Genomic DNA, 22,107 nt, shown 5'->3' on the forward strand with positions numbered 1-22,107 from the left:
ATCTTCACTATCTGAAAATTCGGTTTCATTATTTTTCTCAATCTAATATCATAGTTTCATTTCCATCTGAATCTAGGGCAATCACATTTATATTGTCCCCTTTCAATACTTGAAAATATTTTGCCACCTTTTCTATTCCATGGAAAACTAATAGTTACATGACATAGTATATATTTCCTAAGTAAAAATTTCAAGTTAGCTTAAGAATTGTTATCACTGTAAAAAAGAGTTTTATTTATGCAGATGTTAAATCAATAAAATTACTTTCTGTGCAGAAGTAATAATCCATTCAACAACATAATTGTACTTATCTTCAAGATATGCTGAGAGAAAACTTCTGTCTTTTTTTTGGGGGGGGAGGGGAATCTCATACTGCACTATTATAGAATTGGTAAATCTGGAAGATCATGATAGATAGTATAAACTTTTTTTTTTCCTCTCTTAAATGCATAGTGCAATTTTTGCTTAAATTATCACAATTAATAGATAATAAATCATTTCTTAGCTTATTAGAATGTATTTCTGTCAGATTCATAACAAACAATAAAAATTCAAACAAATGTGCTATTATGATTTCAATAACTGTGAAACAGAAAATCCCAAATCTGTCTCTTTAATGGTCTGGTAGATTTGATGTCTTAATTATACGACTCACCAGGCTGTAATATTTTTTTTTTTTTTTTTTTTTATTTACAAAGAAAAAGCAACAAAAATATGAACAATTTCTTGATTTTATGTAAGCATTTTTGTGCATTTACAATTTTCATTTAAAAAAAAAATCTGGATATAGTGGAACCTCGAGATACGATCACCTGTATACGAGAAATTCGAGATATGAGCAAAGTGTGAGTCTCTAAATATGAGCACTGACTTAAGTAACGAGAAGTGAAGCAGGCTGTTGGTATGCGTGGCACTATATCTCGATCTGGTCGGCTCGGGGAGTCCCCTCATAAGATCACTCAGTATTCTTTTATCTACGTGTTTGTATGCTTGTGAGTTAATTGTTTTTTACATTTAACGTGAAAATAATTGTTTCATAATGCCTCCCCAAAAGATTGTTGCCTCAGATAGTGCTGCCAAAAAAAAAAAAAAAAAAAGGGAAGCCAGGCTCCATTGAAATTAGAAAGAAATCATGGATAAACATAAGCATGGTGTAAGAGTGATGGAATTGGTGAAGACATATGTTCGACATCGACGATCTGTGCTATTCTGAAAAAGAAGGAAGAAATTGAGAAACTTGATGTGGTCAAAGGAGTTACTGTTACTTCCAAGCAATGTCGAAAACTCCTAGATGTTGAGAAGCTGTCTATGATGTGAATTAATGAGAAGCAGTTAAAAGGCAATTCAGTTTCGGAACCTATCATAAAGGTAAACTATGGTTATATTAGTTACCAGTGTTATTTATTAGAATTTTTTTTTATTTATTTATTTATTTTTTTTTTTATTTTGATATATTTAGGGGTGCGGAACGGATTAACTGTATTACCTTTGTTTTCAATGGGGAATTGTTTCTAGATACGAGAAATTCGCTATATGAGCTCAATGTTGGAATGAACTAAACTCGTATCTCGAGGTTCCACTGAAATATCAAATTACATGATTTAATTAAATATAATTCAAATAATTTTTTGGATCAAAATACTAACTTCTAATTGTTTTTGTGCAATTCTAAATGACATGACCATCATTTTTTGACTGGGAAAATTATGTATAGAGAAACCTGAGGTTACAGTGAACAGTAATAAATTTATTTAAAACTGAGCAAGAATTCTTACTTGCATTTATTTTCTTTCTTTAATTATGGCAGATCATTTGAATGTTATCTAATAAAAAAGAAATGCCTTCATGAAGGACTTTAAACTTATTTCAGTAATTACAACTAGATGAAAATTCAATATAAAAATGAACTCAGATATGGAACAAAATTATCAGTGTTTTATCAAAAATTTCATTTTTTAATTGTGGAATGTCTTTGAGTTAAAGACTATATATTAAGGAAAATTTATGAAACTAAATTTAAAAAATGACAAAAGGATTTTAAGGGAAAATATTAAAAACAACAAATAAGTATTCAAATTTGATAAATAAATTAAAGTTACATGCTTTATTTCTAAGCATTAGAACAGATTTCTTAACCATTAATCATGTTACTATTGCCTTTCTTTTTACATTAAACTGTTTTCTACTGCTCTTTTTCTGCTTAATTACAGTATGTTTTAAGGTAAACATTTAAACATTTGATTAAAAAACAATGTAGCAATAGAAAAATTAAAGACATATATTATAAGTTCAAAACAGAAAACTTCCAATTTATTAATTTGGTATTCTACGTCATTAGCAGGACCAAATGCTGAAAATGAATCATTTGGCTCATTCACTAAGTAAAACAACCACAACAACAACAAACAAAAAAAAAAAAAATGGCTGAATGTAATCTAGGAGAATAGCATTTCCTAGACCGGCATCATTTATAAAATTTTATGTAAGTGAAGAAAACATGACTATTAATCACTGAAAGTATAAAATTTTCCCTTACTTTCTTCAAATAATAACGTAATAACCAGATTCAATATAGCAACTTTGATCCATTCAGAATCAAAGGAGGGCCCACCAGCGGCCAAGCGGTAAAGTCGCTGAACACTGGTAGTTCGGTCCGAGGTTCGAATCCCGCGAACGGGCTGGCTGCATGGGCGTTTTCGTGATTTTCCCCATGTGTAACGTGTATACGAGCCAGTTTCCCTTAGAAAGTCCTCCACGAAGGCAACCCTCCCCTTAGGCAGATAGCCCTCGAGGCTTTGCCATAATCACACACACACACACTCAGAATCAAAGGCTCGTAAACTTCTACCATGTGCTGACTTGTAACCTCTCCAGATTAGCTAGATTGGCGAGTTGTTTCACTTCTTATATTATGTTTTCTCCACAAATGGCATGTCTTTGCAGGATGTTGCTTTTTATTTATTGCAGGTATATGTTCAGGAAAGTGTGCCCAATGTTTGTTTGTAACTGAGTTAGGCGTTCACTTTGCGACGGTCTGCAGCGTGTCGGATAGTTTGGAAGGGATATATTACAGAGCATATCTTCTGCAATATTCAGTTGAAAATTAACAATTGATTGCTTTTGTAAAGTGGGCAACTTGTAATATAAGAAATAAGAATTATAAATAGCTACATCAAACCATATAAAAGATAACTTTTTTTAGCCTTTTAGAGATTTTTCCATTAGAGAGAAACATGCAAGACATTGGTCTTGCCTGTCGACACCTCCCATTCAATGATTGTACTCTGCAACATAGGTTGGTTTCAACATACTTTCTTCTTCGCTTTCATTCTTTCGTGTTATTTTCCCCATGTCAACCATTTCTGCTTTTGAGTGTTTCGTGCTTATTATATACACATCCTTCTTCTCATGCCAGTCTAAGGTCAGAATACCTCTACATGGCAGTTTTCTTACTTCTCCTTTTTTTTAGCTTATACGATGCCAGCTTCTTTGGTATATTTTTCCGATTTTTTCTCACTCTTCCAACAACATTTGTATTTTTTCTTTGAATAAATTAGGAGACGAATACCAATTATCTAAAAACAAGGTACAGTCAAAAGTCGTTAATTCGGACACCCATAATCCGGAATGATCTATAATCCGGACCTCAAAGCCAAAAACTTTCTGCGCATGCGCCGCGGTGGCACATGCGCACAGGTGTTTTACGCGAGCGCGTAAGACCTTGAGTTCTGCGCATATGCGTGTGCGCAACTGCAGAATATGTTTTCGCCTGCGCGTTTAATGTATAACGGATGGTGTAAGCTAAAATTATCTAATTATCTATTTCAGTTAATGTTAATGATTGCATTGTTCCTTAATCTTCGAATTGGATCCCGCTTATTATTTTTAGCAGACTGTAAGAGCAATTTTATAAAAGTAAACTTGAACTTTCGATTATGTCAAATAGAATTTCCGATGCTGGAACTTCCAAAGGATCTACAAAACGAAAGTATGTTTCGATGTCCAACAAACAAAAAGTGGAATTGCTGCAAAAAATGGATAAAGACATGAAGAATGTGACAGAGAGATTAGTGAAAACGAAAAAATTTCGATTGACAAGTTAGTCGATATTCTCGGCACAGCAATTAACGGGACTTGAACAGCGGAACTTTGTAACTGAACAAGAAATTATGTCTTTTTATAGAATTAAAGAGAAAGTATTATCACATAAAATGAAGCATTTTAAACAACTTACATTGAGAGAAATGTTTAATAAAGTAAACAAATAAATATTAAGCTTTTTTTTTTTTTTTTTTTTTTTGTAAATTTTGATAATCTTTAGATCATAATTGTTCTTTATTTCATAAATTACGGTTTCATATTTTTAATTTTAGAATTTCTGCATGCCATCTTACGAGATTTAAACTGATGATCTATAATCCGGAAAAATCGATAATCCGGAATCACCGAAGTCCCGACGAGTCCGGATTAACGACTTTTGACTGTATATCCTTTCCCTAAAATGGGCTTCACAAGCTGCATGACTACTTTAATACAGGTTCATCACTTCTTTGAATTTGGTTTTGCCCTGTGTAAATTTTAAATCTATAACATTACCTAGAATTGGATTCACATAATTTATAAAATTTAATTACAAATTTCGCTCGTTTGGATGCTATGAGTTATACTTAATTTAGACGCTTTCTGAATTTCATTAGGGATTTATCTATGACAGTATTCTGTTCCAGAATGTATAACTATGGAAATTTGGCCTCTAGGTTAATCCACCACAGATCAAACTTTTCGTATTCTGTGTTCTATAGAAACCATCTCATTATCCATAAATTGAAGATAGTGCGTTATGACGAAAAATTTTTACAAGACATAGTTCATAAAAATATGGGTGTTTCTAATATTTTTCGTTTTGACCAGTACATGTCTATTTTATATTTTTTTTTCTGTGACATTATAATGCAAAATGTGTACTATCTTCATTATTTGTTAATGGATACCACTCTTCATTCATTTTCATACTCTGTTCCATTTTCATTTGCGCTGCATATCTACTCATTTCTATCTCCCGGATCTCATTTAAGAAAAGTCACGTAAAACTTGTTTGAAAACACATAGAGGTATTTATACCCACTCTTCACATAACTAAACAATTGATGCCAGAAGTTCTGGCAAATTGTTTTATATTCACAATATTTTCTTTTTCATTCGAATCCCATTTATCCTCTGCTACATCAGAATCTTCACTCCTTGAAATAGGTCTTGCATGTTTATGCACATTTTGGCGAACAGAGCTAGCTTCACTTGAATTTAAGCATTACTTGAATACTCAACAGTATGAGCTGTTGAATGACCATTTTCATACTTATTATTATCTCTAGAATAGCGTAATGGACTTTCCATCATCACTTACCATACCAACTCATTATGATATCAACTCGGACATGTTGGGTGGACTATTTCTAATTTTTACTAAACTCAAATATGAAGTATAGTGTTTGGCCATGGGAAATCACTGCTATACTGACTACTGCTTTCATTGTGCTTTTTTTTACTTTTACTGGTTTGCAATGAGATTTTGTTTATTGGTACACTGTACAAAAAAAAAGGGGGGGCGGACAGTTCTATATCTCCCGTACTATTGGGCCGATTGACAAAACTAAAATTGCGTTTTTCATGTCTCGAAAGCACAACTTGGGATATATATTAGACTTGTATATATTGTTCTAACATAGGTATTTTTATACAAAATCGGACTTTTTCTGAAAAACATACCAATTTTTTTCCGTATTTCGATTCTACGACTCAAATTATGCCTAGATATTAAATTTTGTAAAATTTGGTACAAAATTCAAAAGTTTATCTTGGCAGAATTTTTTCAGAACTTCTTAATATGTGGCAACCAATTTTTCACCAACCGCTATCTTCCTTTCCTTTCCATTATGCCGGAGCAGAAAAAAAAGACACCTTGTTCCTACACTTTTGCATTGTGCATGAGCAGAAAAAAAGTCTGTTTCTGCTTCCAAATAATTTTTAAAAACTGCGTAAACCACATTTGACACTATTATCACTTGTAACAAATACGCCAAATTTCAAAACGCATCAATACGTAAATTCATGTATACTTAGAAAATTTTGAATTAAAAAATTCTAATTTTTTGCATGTATGCTTAAGAATACATCTTCTTTAAGATGGTAAAAATTTTATAGAATACAATTCAAAATTTTTTTCGAAAAATTTATAAAAAGGATTTAAAAATATAAATTTAAAAAATGAATCATTAAAAATGGGCAAATTTTATTTGAAATGTGAAAGGAAGAATCTAATAAGTTTAATAAAAAAGATACTTTAATAAATATATCCAAATTCAGTTAACATTGAGGAGCTGAAGTTTTGAGAGCGAATTATTTAAAAACCACTCCTGTGATTTTTACAAAACTTGGTAGTTTGTCATAAGTTGGGAAAAAAGATTGGCATGTCGTTTCAGAGAAAGCCCGATTTTGTGTCAAAATAGCAATATTAGAACAGTGGTATATATAAATCTAATACATTTATATGTACCATATATATAATATATATATATACCATATATATATTTATATATACCATATATATATATATATTTAAGTGCGAAGGATGTGGTATTTAATAAATGAAGGTAACAGACAAAATGTTTAAAAAAATGCCCCTTCGGACGTAATTTAAAATATGAAATGTTTCAGATTTTTTTTTTCAAATATTTTTAATATCATTTTTTTTTCTTTTTTTTTTAAGTCCAAAGGGGCTTTGTCCCTGAAATATAATATAATTATTTATTTGTTTTCATATAAAAAATAATTGAAGTGTAAATTTCCTCCCGTATATTAAGCATCAATGAAAAATTTTATCCTTATGTGATTTTTATAATAGTCATTAAAGCAATTAAAACTACTGCAAAGTATCAGAAATAAGCTTCCAATTTTGTAGAGTTATTATTATTGAAATATAAAAATAACAAGTAAACTACTTTTCTCTTTTGCCTACTGTTCCTATTCGTGTGTGAAAGGAAGGGAGATTTCAGCAGATAACCTGAATAATATTTTTTTTCAAGTTTCTGAATTTGTTTAATATTTTAAAAGTGACAAATGAAAAGTATGATATTAGTGGTTTTTATCAGTACATTTCGTTTTGTTTAACTTTCATAAAAATAACATGCATGAAATATGATAAAGAGTCAATAATATCTTAGCTTTTTTTATTCATATAACTTTAATAAAAGTAACATGCAAAAAATACCATATTCTTATTTCATCTAAATAATACAAAGTTCGAGATTCGGACGTTCAATATACGGAATGATCTTAAAATAAGGTGACCAGATTTTAACATTGGTAAAGCGAGACACCACTGACTAAGGAATGGGGAGATTCTTGATTAAAAATTTGGTCTATATGGAGCAACACAAATTTTCTTAGAAAATGCAAAAATAGTATTGTAATTATATTTTCTTAAATTTTTACCTAAGTGCAATTTACAAATATAAAACATTTAAAAATTATGTATAGTATTATTTTATTCTTTGGTTTATTTCTCATTTGAGTGAATTCTTTTAGTAAATTGCTGTCATTTTTTTTGTTGAATAACTGTTAGACAACTTGTGATGTACAAGATCTAAAGTAGTGATTGTGATTATTAGCATGAAAAGACATAAGTCCTCCTGCTAATGCTAATTTCTTTTCTTCGTCTCCGTAAATTGTTTTCTGAAAGAATTCCTGCATTTTGGAGGAAGATGCAGTAGTATTTAAATATCTTTTATGTTTCTGTGTCCCCGAGTGCTTTGAAATATCATTCTTCCATTCGGGTGAAATAGAAAATTCATCACTACATTTCGCACATTTTATCATGTGAGCGCTTTTTTTTAACGAAAGGAAATTCACTTCTTAGATCATCTTTGAATTTGCATCTCCTGTTCTTACTCAATATGTTAAAAATCTAAAGAAGTAATTTATTATAAATTTATAAATTATTTTATAAATTTTTATCTGTATATATTGCTTAACCCTTTTCTTCACGCTACCTTTTAAAGTTGGAGTTTAGAAAAAAAGGTAGGCAGTCTAATTAGGCCTAGAGGAGTACACAAGTAAAATTTTGTGAAACTAGCACTTATCGTTTTAATTCTGTGGGTGTGCCCAAAGTGGCACACTGATTAAATAGAGCTTCAAAAAGAGTGCTGAAACGAGCATTGTTGTCAATGAACTGACCGATGAGATGTGGAGAAACAAAGAATACAGACTCTCAGTTGTCCTAGATTATCGGTGAGCCCTGTCTGGGCACACCTAGGGTTCGCTGTTTGATTTTAGGCAAGATTTCAAGATACAAATTTAAAACTAATATAGAATAAGGAGATTAGCATACAGCCAAAAAATAACATATAAATCTCTTTTCAAACAATTTCTTTTATACCCTAAAAAAATCTGGAAGATTTCTTTGAAAAATGAGAGTCTTAAAAAACTAAACATGGCTAAAATATATCGACTGGTTTGTGTTGAGCTGCCATCTATTATAAATAAAGAGGGTTCAGAGTAGCCTGTAAATCCTTTTTAATTCAATTTTTCTGTACGTACAGAAGGAAATATTTAGGTTGTCCAGACCGGACACACTGTGCTGCAAAGGGTTATAAACACAGTAAGTAGGTACATAATTACATAAACATATTTTATTGTTAGTTTAAAAATTAAATTAATTTGTTTGTTATAACTTAACTATATTTTAAAAATTATTTAAATTTTAATCCTATAATTCTTTCTAAATAATAACAGTATTAACTTGTATTATTTTTCCTCTGAATTTGCCGTAACGTAAGCGTCAATTTTAAGACCGACGCTAGACCTTTTGCTGCCACTATAAAATATAAATAATAAGAGTACTGTCTGCTAAATTCAAGAAAATTTATGTGTTTGTGAAATAAATAAATAAATTACGTACCTAAATTATCTGTATAGTTGATTTGTTGACATCACTTGTTTAACTAGCACTAGCACACAGTACGATGTGTATCATCTGAGAGACTGTTACAAAATGCTTTCGTCAATTCTAATGACAAAAAATGCCATTAAGTGCAAACAACGGTGGTTGAATTCTAACAACTGATCAACAATGAAAACTTTGATAAGCAGTTCTCGATAATCAGTTGTCAACAATTGCCTGTTATTATTAAAATTTAACATTATGAAATTAACAAAAAGAATATAATACACACATATCTTGGCGAAGTAGCCACATGGCCTCAGAAAACCATATTCTCCCGCCGTTCCCTAGCTTATCGACATTCTTTCCAAAAATCGGGACTTTTTTCAAACATCGCGGGACAAATTGTTAAAAAGCGGGATGTCTGGTCACCTTATCTTAAAATCCGGACCTCAAAACCGCCAACAAGTTTTTGTTAGTAAGTGCTTTACGCATGCACATTTGATATTTTCCCCTGTAGATGAAACATGTGGAGAGTCTCGATTCTTAATTTCCCTTCGGCGCTAAGAGTAAAGAAACGGCACTAAGAACATTGATTTATTGAGAAACACTAATTTAGCATAAATTTGTGTGATCAATAATTTGGCTCCATAGCTGCATATCTACTTGGCATCCATCTCAAATCGAAACATTCTGCATAGAAACATCGTTGATTTTACGCTGTTAATATTTTATACCCCTGACGCCAACCTGGCGAATCATTAATTTATTATATCAGCACATGTTTATCAACTCTTGACAACTTGACTAATGACTCATGCAGCGATGCCCAAACATTTTTTTTTTATATAAGTAATGTTTATATTAGTACAAAGAGTGCGGTAACCTTTCATGTTGACATAATTAGGCTTGGCAATGAGTACAGATTTAAAGTGAAATGCACTAAGAAATATTGATTAGGAAAAATTTGACAAAAATTTCTTTCCATATACTAAAAATAGACTTTGTTAATGATACTCGTAGGCCAGAAGATTACATTTAGTGTATTTGAATTAAGAGTAACTGATTTGTTTTTCACATAAACCCAGAACCGGCGCCGGAGCTCGTATAGGCGCATTGGTGACATTATAGGGAGGCGCATGGTAGTTCCGCTGAGACTGCATCAGGCGATAAGATATCTAGCGCCGGCCCTTCATAAGCCTTAAATATATGATAGAATTTATTTATTCAGGGTTCAGATAAGCTAAGCGTTAAGCATGTACAAAAAATAGATGTAAGTATAATAAATAATTAAACTAATACAATCAAGCTTAATTGTCTCAGTGCGCGATAGAAGCAAGACAAAATTTAGTGGAACACCTTTTCTCTCGCCGCCAGTCTCATGATACATAGCCAATAATGTATAGCTGATCGCAAGATCATGGGAGGATGTGTTTCCAGATACTTTAAAAAATTTTTGACATAATTTATGGCCAGCTAAGCATATTTCATGGTGAGGTTGATTAATATGATATGCGCGAATGAGAAGGTTTTCGGATATCGGAAACCAAAGGTTACATTTTTCAATTAATGGATTTTTTTAAAGAAATGTGGAGAAGTTGTAATAAATGAAGATGTTATAACAAAAGTTTTTTATTGGCGATGACAATGCCCCTGTTATTCAATTAACGGACGGCGAAATCTGTAGTATGGTTGTAGATCCAGAAAATACTGCTACCGATAGTGAAGAAAATGACAGAGAGGTTATTGAAAACAAAAAATTTCGAAACAGAAATTAGTCGGAATTCTCGACACAGAGGTTACAGGACTTGAACAATGGAACTTTGTAACTGAATAAGAAATTATGTCTGTTTGCAAAATTAAAGAGAAAATATTAACACAAAAAAAGCAACTTAAACAACTTACATTGGAAAAAATGTTTAATAAAGTATACAAATAAATATTAAGCCTTTTTTTTTTTTGTAAGTTGTGTTATCCTTTAGATCATAAATGCTTGAAGATTGCATATTTTTAATTTTACGACTCTAGATCTCGGACTTTGTACTGTGTATACAGTCAAAAGTCGTTGATCCAGACTCGTCGGGACTTCGGCGATTCTGGATTGTCGATTTTTCCGGATTATAGATCATCAGTTTAAATCTCGTAAGATGGCATGCAGAAATTCTAAAATTAAAAATATGAAACCGTAATTTATGAAATGAAAGAACAATTATGATCTAAAGGGTATCAAAATTTACAAAAAGAAAAAGCTTAATATTTATTTGTTTACTTTATTAAACATTTCTTTCAATGTAAGTTGTTTAAGTTGCTTCATTTTATGTGATAATACTTTCTCTTTAATTCTATAAAAAGACATAATTTCTTGTTCAGTTACAAAGTTCCGCTGTTCAAGTCCCGTTAATTGCTGTGCCGAGAATACCGACTAACTTGTCAATCGAATTTTTTTCGTTTTCACTAACCTGTCACATTCTTCATGTCTTTATCAATTTTTTTGCAGCAATTCCACTTTTTGTTTGTTGGACATCGAAACATACTTTCGTTTTGTAGATCCTTTGGAAGTTCCAGCATCGGAAATTCTATTTGACATAATCGAAAGTTCAAGTTTACTTTTATAAAATTGCTCTTACAGTCTGCAAAAAATAATAAGCGGGATCCAGTTCGAAGATTAAGAAACAACGCAATCATTAACATTAACTGAAATAGATAATTAGATAATTTTAGCTTACACCGTCCGTTATACATTAAACGTGCAGGCGGAAACGTATTCTGCACACGCGTATGCGCAGTAGTCAAAGTCTTAGGCGCATGCGTAAAACGCCTGTGCGCATGTGCCGACGCGGCGCATAGCAAATAGATGGTAAAAATTCATCCCCGTGGAAATCGCGGGTTGCACAAATTTTGCTACTTCTACACTGCCTGTGGAAATTGCGGGATGCGCAGGGAGAGGGTTAAAGTAACCCTCTGATTTCAAAATGCTTTAACTTAAACTACCGTTCAGAATGACTGGATATTTTATCAGAACAATCCTGAGGTAATGGAATTTTGGTTGGCGAAGGAAAAAAAATAGTTCCAAAATTTTTCAGTAGATGGCGCTGTCAGTGTTCACATTGCTGTTGTGGATGTATAGCCAAAAGAAATTAATAGACTCCAAGGTTTTACGATAATTTAATTACCGAAAAGACAAGAATACATATTTACAGAGAAAGCAGCAATAATGACAAGAGAATCTTCTTGAAACAAACACCTTGTGGATGATTAATGCATAAGTTGTTGTTGTTTGATATGCTCATTTCGTTGTTTCTCTGCTAATTGGAACTGCAAAACTGCATGTTCCGCAGCAGATCATAGGATATCTGTACTGATGCTATGAATGTGGTGCATGATGCTTGCCTTCAAGTTAGCCAGATTCGCAAGCCGCCCACTGTAAACAACATTCTTCAGTTATCCCCAAAGCCAAAAGTCACATGGCTTTAAGTTGGGAGAGTGTGGAGGCCATGCTGTTGGAAAACGGCACCTTATGATTCTATCATCTCTGAAATAAGCAATCAGCAGCTGCTTCACGCGAGTAGTACCGTTATTCTGCACCACACAGTGAGCTTTTCAGAATGAAGGGGTAATGGCTGTAGCCAAAACGGATTCTCGGTCACACATATCCTGCAATTTTGGCATATTTATAGAACCTTGCAAATGGAAATGAGCTTCGGCAGACCGCAAAATAAAGGCCATTCATTATCATATTCCATCCAGGCAAGAAATTGTAGTGCAAACGATTTGCATGTTTCCATGTCAGCAGGTAGCAGCTGCTGCACATGAGTTATCTTATACGGACAACAGAGCAAGATGTTCTGTAGGACTTTACGCATCGTGCTGGTAGGCATATCCAACATTCGGCTAATTCCCCATGCACTACTGATTCCTGCATCACTGTTCGTCTATGGTCACATTTTCTATTGCCGACTCTGAAACTGATTTTCACCCTCTACCTCGTTTCACATCAAATGAACCGGTCCCTTCAAATTTATCTATAATTTTTCTGCAGGCCATATGTGGTCATTGGGACGGATTTTATGCCTTTTAATGTCCCTAACTTCCTAATAGCTGTTAATGTGCATTCATCATTCTGATAGAAAAGCTTCACGAGAAGAGTACGATCCTTCATCGTTACAGTCATGATGAAGCACTCAGGCAAATTGTTACATGTGTCATTAGTGCTATGCAATTTTAGCTTAGCCATGTCTGCAGTGCACATATTAAGTCTTAGTAATTTGCATACCAACAGCAATGTTTTCTTTGACAGTGCCATCTATCGGCATATTTTGGAGCTATTTTTTTTCCCTTCTCCAAACAAAATTCCATTGCCTCTCGATTGTTCTAGTAAAATATAAAGTCATTTTGGCAAGTAGTTTTTAGAGTTAGAGCGTATTGAAATTGCAACTGTAACCCTGTAGGTGTTAGGTTGTAGATTTTTTCCCTTCTGCTGTATTAATATGTGAATTTAATGTAAAATGTATAATATGCAGTTTTAATTCTTAATGTAATAATTAAGTTTATGTGCAAGACAAATAGTTAAATATTTGTATTTTAGCCTATATTATTAAATAAAAAATTAAATAGCTTTATGAAAGTTATATTAAGTTCTAGTTTGGAAAAGCATATCATAATAATTTTGATCTTGAAGCTATTATTAGCATGATAGTTAATTGTTCAGGGTGAATGTCATCTGCGAAATTTAATGTAATTTTTTTTAATTCTGCAAATTGAGTTTGTTAATTGACTACCATTCTTTTTTCACAATTTTTTTAGGATATTTCCCCAGTTTTTACCAAGACTGATCCGTACATCAAAATATCTGTATCTGTAAGTATCTAACCAAGTTTACTTGACCTATTTTTACCATAGCCTATTGGAAAGAAGTGTAATAGTGATAATGTTCTTATGCTATTAGAATTATTACAAGAATATCATATATTATGCTACAATTGTTATTTTGTCATTCAGAAAAGTATTTATGTCCATAATTTGTGTATAAAAATTTTGGCTGTTGAATTGTTTCAAGCTCCTGGTTCATTGATATCTCTTAAGTGATCACTCTAGATAAATAGGAAGAAATTAACAGGTTATTATAAAAATTAACTATACACAGTCAAATAAATAACTACAAACAGCTTAATGTGAATGCAGAAACTAAGCAGTTCCTTCTTAGTGTGTGAGAAATATCATCAATTGCCAAAATCACTTAAAAGTAAACTTTGAACTGCAATTCAGCAAACACTAAATCTCATAGCTGAATATTTATATATAGCGTAACATGGTCATAGGTGTGCTGTAGCATGGACTTGAGAAAGAATCTGATAACAAGGCCTGTGAAAGCCGTATTTAATCATATCTTGCATTCGAGTGATTTGAACTGAAGTAGGATAATTGCTTACAAGAATATTGCGTCCATCCTAGAACAGAAAGCAAATTCAGTGGTAGAGTGAAAACTTTAGAAAAGCTGTGCATGGGAATCGTAGAATTCCTTAAGGTAAGTGCACTTTCAAAGGGACTTTTACTTGTGGCTGCCATAGTGAACTTGACAAAAGGAAATGCATCTGTCAGGGTGAGAGGCCACACACTTTTATGAAAGGAGCAGACATAGTTTTACCTACGTCTATGACAAGTATCATGCAAAGCTCCATTGATCAGAAGCAGAATACACCTCAGTTAAAAGATTTATTTGGAACTACAGCATTAAAGGCTAATCAAATTAAAACTGCAAATCATTTGATAAAAATTAAGGATTTCTTCTCAGCTTAATTTCATAATGCTGGCATGAATGTGACATAACGCCAGATTGACCCTGAAATCATTCAGCTATCGAGTAGCACCTTTAGCATCTTCTTTTGCACAAAAAAAAGGGGGGACGGCACAAGAGGAAGTTGAGACATAGGATAATGACATTATTTGAGCCTTTTTCCAGTCCCTGCACATACCTATTGTCTGAGTGACATTTCAAAGAAAGTCAGTTACCCTTTGCTTAAAATATATGATACCTTAGGCACTTTAGCAAGAAACAAATGATTTTCCTCCTTCTGCATTTGAAGAGAGACTACAGGCAAATGGTTGTAGATCCTAAAGCTTGGGAAAGCACTGCACTTACTACTGGTCAAAAATTCTAGTAGTATAAATTAATGCCATTTTGGCTTATGCGGCACTCCGGCAACCTTTGAACATCTAACAGAGACGGTTTTGAAAGCATTCTGACATAAAGCTTAAATTATATATTTTGGCAATATCATTATAGTTAGATGCATTTTTTGGGGGGGGGGAGAACATTTGAGAAATATCCAGAAAGTGCTAAATATAAATTTAGGCTAACTTAAAGTTCAGCTCTTTGAAATGCAAATTATTTTATTGAGAAATTAGCTATGTCATATGAGTATTATTTCCAATAAAGGTTTATACTCAGATCCTGAGAAAATTAAAGCTGGTAATGACTGGTGGTATCATCAAGACATTCATCAGTTGAGAAGCTTTTTCGACCTCGGCACTTACGATCAAAATTTTTTTAAAGTCTTCTTTTAAGTCACAAGGCAGTTTAGGAGAATGCCTAATAAAACAGAGCAAAAGTTTTTCTGGATTGATGAGTATGAAGAAGCATTGAAAGCTCTGAAGAATGTTTTGATTTCTGCTCCTGTGTTAGCTTATCCCACTTCTGACATCAGTTGTTATGGGCTGCTTATTTGTTACTACATCTTTAAAATCATTACTCCAGATAAACAGGAAGAAATTTACATAGTAGTATAAAATTTATGAAATACAGCACAATAAATAGCTGGAAATGGCTCAAGAAGAATATGAATAGTAAGCAGTTCTTCCTGAGCGCATGCTAAATATATTGCAAGAGCCTGACTGTCCAGCATTCAACTAACCATAAAGATCAAATGACAAGAATGTTTCAGAATTTTAGAAATACTGTGAAATTTTTTAAGATAATTTTTCTCTGAACCAAGTGCTCTGTTACGCGAGTAGCCAAGCAGAGTGATTTTGCACCAGAAATTACTATGTATGATGTCACAGCATAATCATAAGAATTTCGTCTTGTTTTTATGTAAACCCAGTTATCAAAAATGAATCAATTTGCGAAAGTCATTTAAAAAACTTCTTCCGTTGGTGAATTGGATTTTCTTGAAACTTTTTGCATTCACAAAGATTTATCTTGTTTAGTTAATTTATTATGCTAAGCCCAATCCAGTTCTTCCTAAAACTTTTTAAATTTTATTAACTTAATTTTCTTATTTTTGTTACTATTTTTTGCCAACAGATGGCTCTACCTTCTTGTTTGCTTTATTGTCGTAGGGTTTAAATATGACTTGTGCCTGCTGCTTCCCAGGCTTGAAGATTTCTTTGCTTCTTATGAAGAGGGACTTGTACCTGTTTGCCTTGAAATTGAGTTCTTGATTAAATCTATGGCAAATACAAGGTTGTTGCTTGCTTTGCTGGTTTTATATTTCACTTTGGCATATTTTGTTTCTTTTGTGAAACCCAATTAATTTTCAATAAGCTGGTTAATATTTGCAAAGAAGGATGTATAAGGTAGGGTTTTTCATTGCATTTTGAACAAAGTGATAAATGTTTGGTTCCAGTCTTTCATGTGACAGCACATAGTAGTGTATTATCTAAACTCCTGGCATAAAAAAGGTACCATTTCCCACTTCATACAAAAACAAATAAACAGTGGCAATGCAGTGGAAAAAAACTGTGATAAGTGATTTAGCCATTTGAGTGTGAATTAACATTTTGGAGGATTATTTTTTATTGTTGTGTTGACAAATATGTATTTGATGGGTTAATGTTTGAATTCTATTCTACTTTTTAACATAAATGGTGGATACTTGAGTTTTAGTTATGAGGCTCTGCCTCAATTGAAACAAAAATTTTGAAATAATTTCTTTTTTTGCAAAAGAAAAGTCACAAAACATAACATCAGAAACAACGTTTTGGGATATGAGTTCTTTTATTATGTGGCGTAATTTTGGCAACTTATCAACATTTTGACAATTTCAAGGTCAGTTTGTATACAAAATTTTTTCTGAGATTAGTGAATTTTTGGACGATTGATGACAAACATTGATAAATATCATAAAAATAATGATAATATATTAAGATAGCATTTCAGAAATAACATTAAAATAAAATAATTTTATTTTTCTTTCTCATTATAAGGTGACATTACTTTCCATTTGGTGTCTTAGGAATATTTTAAGTCTGAAAAATAAGCATAATAAATGCTACAAAGCACAGTTTTCAAAACACGTCTTATTAAAAAGAAAACAAGCTATAGTAATCATTTTGAAATTAATTTCATTAATCTAATTGTATATTATGTTAAGTTTTTTTCCTTGTGTAATTGTCTGAGAGTATTCAAATGTAAATCAGTTTTGTCTGTAAAGTTACCTTTGCACCTTTCTTCTCTGAACTTTTTTTTTTTTTTTTTTCAAAAATATTCTGGCTTTTATAAAATTGGTAGGGATAACTTTTCTTCAGGATTTTAGATGTTACCTCTTGGAAGATTCGATTTAAAAACAAAATTTATAGACCTATAATTTCAGAAAAATATGATGAAATAAAAAATGTCTTCATGGTATTAACATGTAATGGACTTGTATTATAGGAAATTTATGATTAATTTCTTTAATTTATGACTAATTCTTTTAGAGAACTTTTGGAAAAATTTTGGTCATTTCAAGATCAGTTTTTATATTTTTTATTCGAGGATTTGCGAAAGTTTGACTATTATTTTACACATTATTTTACTCATCTTGTATTGATAAATATCATAATAACATTGATAAATATCATAAAATTGATGTAATGCATTAAAATTATATTTAAGAAATAGTGTTTAAGTTAAAACATTTTTATTTTCTTCTATTATTTAAACTGATATTACTTTCAGGACATTTGATTCAGGACATTTGAAAAATAAACAAGATAATAACTAATAAAGCACAATTTCCAAAATATTTCTTACAAAAAAAATTCTGCTGTAATTATGTAAAAATTAATTTCCTTTGTCTTGTATATTTTTGCATGAAAGTTTTTTCCCATGTGATTGCGTCAAAATGTTTAAATGTGTGTCAGTTTTCTCTTGAAAATTTTTACATTTCTCTTTCCTGAATTTTTTTCCAAAATTTTCTGTCTTTTTGTTCTCACAGAATTAGGAGGGATAATATTTATTTTGGATGTTAGACCTTCCACCTAGGATGTTCTAAAGGCGAGATTTACAGATTATTATTATTATTATTATTATTTTATTATTAATTTTTTTTTGAAGTATGAGATTTATAGCCTATAACTTCCAGAAAAATGTGACAAAATGAAAAGCATCTTCTTGGTATTAACATGCAATGGACATGTTTTATAAGAAATTTGTAATAAAGCAAAGAAATTGAAAATTGTTGATTGATTAAAAGATTCATCATTATATCTCAGAGCACCACACATACCTTAGTGCTGGCCCTAAATTCTAAAACTTTTGCCTTAAATTTTGTTTCTCAGTGCTTTATTAATTTCTAAAAATTCTGCCACACTGGCTCTGGCACTGGCCTTACCTTATATTGTTTCATGTTTATTCTAAATACTCATATAATAAGAGAAATAAAATTAAGTTTCTTCTATGCATTCTACTACAGCTAATGAGACATAAAGTAATGCAAAACAATCCATCATCTCTGGTGCTTTAGTGGCTTATTGGAACTTTACATTAAATACTGTGTATTAACTGGGTTACAACTCCAGAAAATTTACATGAAACAACGACACTAACTGGGTTCGGACAAAGTGCAGCTAACTTTCAACAATTACCAACCATACCAACAACAGGCATTCATGTCTGTTCTGATCAGCGGCTTTCTGTCTCTAAGCAAGCAATTGTGTTGGCTACAGCCAGACTTCTGTTATGAGTCATGCTGATTATTATTTTACTTCATAACTAAATTATGCTTCTTGACATAAAATTTGCATATACTTCTGGATTGAGTGAGTACATGATGAAATGTGGCATATAAGAGAAAATCAATATAAAATTGTTAGTAAAATGTAAATAAAAAGCCACTAATCTTCTTTAAAATATGTGGGACTATTATAAGGGTATAATATAAATATTTCAAGAAATTTTATAATTTTAATGGTAATTACTTGAAAGAATTTATGAAGTTAATTTTATTTTTTAATGTGTTTTATAATCAAGTTAAATATTAGATTGTGTTTAATAATAATGCATCCTATTTACGGATTTATTTTATTCTTAATAATTACAAAAGTAAAGTTCAGGTGTAGATAATTGCTTCAATTTATAAAGTTCTTTTTGCTAAATTAAGGACATACAGCAAAATAAATGGCTGAAAATGAAAGAAAGCAACTAAGGATCGATTTTCATTGATGGCCCTTAAAAGACCTTAATTTCCACGTGCAGAAGTCTGTAGAAAGTCAGATATATTCTAGTTGTGAAGTTTGACAATCTTAGTAAAATGCATGTTGCAGGAAAACACTTGTTAGAGTTTCCTTTTTTCCACTCAGAGGAGGATGCTTTTTGATGATGTTGAGAATAACAATAGTAATAATAAAGATTTAATGTTTTTTTTTTAAATTTGAAACTGTATGGAACATTATTTTGCCATTCTAATCTTAATTTTTATTGAAATAATATATTCTCATTGAAATCTCAATAAGAATTTTGAAAATTGGGTGAGTATTTACCGAAATTTTTGCCCTGTAATACCTGGGATTTATGCTTTCATTGCAAATTTCTTGGTAACTATCATACCTAGAAAAAACTTAACATTCAATGTGGCCAAGTCTCTGGGCAGAAATCATGTTTAGCTTTCTGTTTTTGGAGGAATTTGCATTTGAATGCAAAAAATATATTAACCAATTTCTGATGGTTATGAACTAAGTGGAATTTTAGAACTGGCTACAGTAAATTGCAACAAGCTAAAAAATATGCCTCTCCTCCCTCAAAAATAAAATAAAGAGTTCAGGAAATCAATTGAGTAGTTGCTGAGATACAGTCAGAAGTCGTTAATTCGGACACCCCTAATCCGGAATGATCTATAATCCGGCCCTCAAAGCTACAAACTTTCTGCGCGTGCGTAGACGTTTACGTGCACGCATAAGACCTTTACAGCTGCGAATATGCTTGTGCGATGCTCATAAAACGTTTACGCATGCATGTTTAATGTATAACGGACGGTGTAAGCTAAGCTAAAATTATCTAATTCAGTTAATGTTGCAGATTGCGTTGTTCCTTAATCTTTGAATTGGATCCGGCTTATTATTTTTTGCAGACTATTAGAGCAATTTTATAAAAATCAGCTTAAATTTTCGATTATATCAAATAGAATTTCCGATATATATTTGTTAATATGTAAAGGATCTAAAGCGAAAGTATGTTTCGAAATCCGAAATCTGTTTATCAATTTCACGCTGCTCGGCGGGGTGAACGCCACGGCCCGCAATGAATTGGAAGTTGATCTGTCAGCACTATCCTTATCTTCAGGGCAGATATTTTTATTTTATTTGGCTTATAATTCCTTACCAAATGTAGTATTTCATCTCGATGTACTCCGTCTTTGATATGATTTAAAACAAGTTCCTCGTCATTATAATTCGCTTCCAATAGTGAAGAAAGTAACAGAGGTTATTGAAAACGAAAAAATTTCGACTGACAAATTAGTCGGTATTCTCGACACAGCAATTATAGGACTTGAACAGCGGAACTTTGTAACTAAACAAGAAATTATGTCTGTTTAATAGAATTAAAGAGAAAGTATTATCACATGAAACGGAGCAACTTAAACAATTTACATTGAAAGAAATGTTTAATAAAGTAAACAAATAAATATTAAGCTTTTTCTTTTTGTAAATTTTGATACCCTTTAGATCATAATTGTTCTTTATTTCATAAATTATGGTTTCATATTTTTAATTTTGTAATTTCTGCTTGCCATCTTACCAGATTTAAACTGATGATCTATAATCCGGAAAAATCGATAATCTGGAATCGCCGAAGTCCCGACGAGTCCGGATTAACGACTTTTGACTGTATTTCAAAACTATCAAAGAATAGAGCTTCTGTTGTTTTGGAAGTGACTTTAGTTTTGAAGTGTTATTAGTTCTTTAAATTATTTTGTAACCTTGAATTCTTGTTGGCCCAAATTGCTTTTAAAATCAGTTGATAGTTTGCACCAAAGAAGTAATTTGAATAACATAGCACACTTCATTCCTTGAGAAGACCTTATGGTGTCACTTTAAATTTTTTTATAGTTACATGCTGTGAGGTTTCCAAGGACATTGTCATATATTAATTATTAAAGTGTATTTTATGCACACCATTTTCAGTATAGCTCACTATAGTCTAGAAATTTGGTTTTTTGTATTTTTCTCTGTTGTCATCATTCATTTGGGGAATTTGATCCCGAAATTAGGTTTCTTTCTTTGATCATCACTTTTATAAATATCAATGTGCAGTAAAAAAAGGGTATGTAATCTTCAAGGTTTACAAATATCTAAACATGTTTTCTAGATATGAAGAAGATGTATATTGTATTCTCCAGATTCTGTATTCAGAATTTTCAGTTTAACATCAGATAAATGAAGAAGTTGATGAAATCATGAAATTGTATATTATTACGTATTTTGTACGTTGAGAGATAATTTTAGTGAAATTATAGTATTTTTTCTGTATAATGTAACATGAAAAGGTTGAGGGAAACAGTTTTCTGCTAAAATACAGGGGCAAGTCTGTTTAAGTAATTGCCTAGCTCATTAATTTGATCTCGAGTAATGTCTATCTCATTAATCAAGTAAATGTGTATTTCGTTAATCAAGTAAATGGCTATCTCGTTAATTTGGCGAGAAATCACACGGCCCCTACATAACTGTAATGGATATTGTAATTGATGCTGTGTGTAATTGTAACCATATTGGGCTCTCCTATGCCTTTCTCATCTTTTAGATGAGCTTTGCATTCTTTTGTGTTTAACATTCCTAGTTAGTAATTTTAAGTGTAGCTACTGATTGTGTTTTTGTGATACTGTAAAGAGCCTTTTGTATAAAGTTCCAGAACTGTGAAGTGTTTCATTAAATAAAATTTTATCAAGCTGTCATCAGTTCTGTGTGCATTTAAT

General features: G+C 31.6%; 1 protein-coding gene across 15 annotated transcripts in view; it reads left to right on the forward strand.

The window, feature by feature from the left end:
* Positions 1-22,107, forward strand: part of LOC118205064 (DNA-directed RNA polymerase I subunit RPA2-like) — a 233,168-nt gene that overhangs the window by 22,102 nt on the left and 188,959 nt on the right. For 14 of the 15 annotated variants that reach the window (XM_085818432.1, XM_085818443.1, XM_085818441.1 and 11 more), the window contains one exon: positions 13,742-13,795. In XM_085818432.1, the coding sequence (XP_085674558.1) occupies positions 13,742-13,795 (54 nt within the window). Of the gene's footprint in view, positions 1-1,078; positions 1,369-13,741; positions 13,796-22,107 lie in introns of those variants that run through there. The other variant, XM_085818442.1, reaches the window with a different exon arrangement.

Source organism: Stegodyphus dumicola, chromosome 6 (genome assembly GCF_044657685.1).
Source record: "Stegodyphus dumicola isolate Sdum_Otavi_A_Nest chromosome 6, ASM4465768v1".
Lineage (NCBI taxonomy): Eukaryota > Metazoa > Arthropoda > Arachnida > Araneae > Eresidae > Stegodyphus > Stegodyphus dumicola.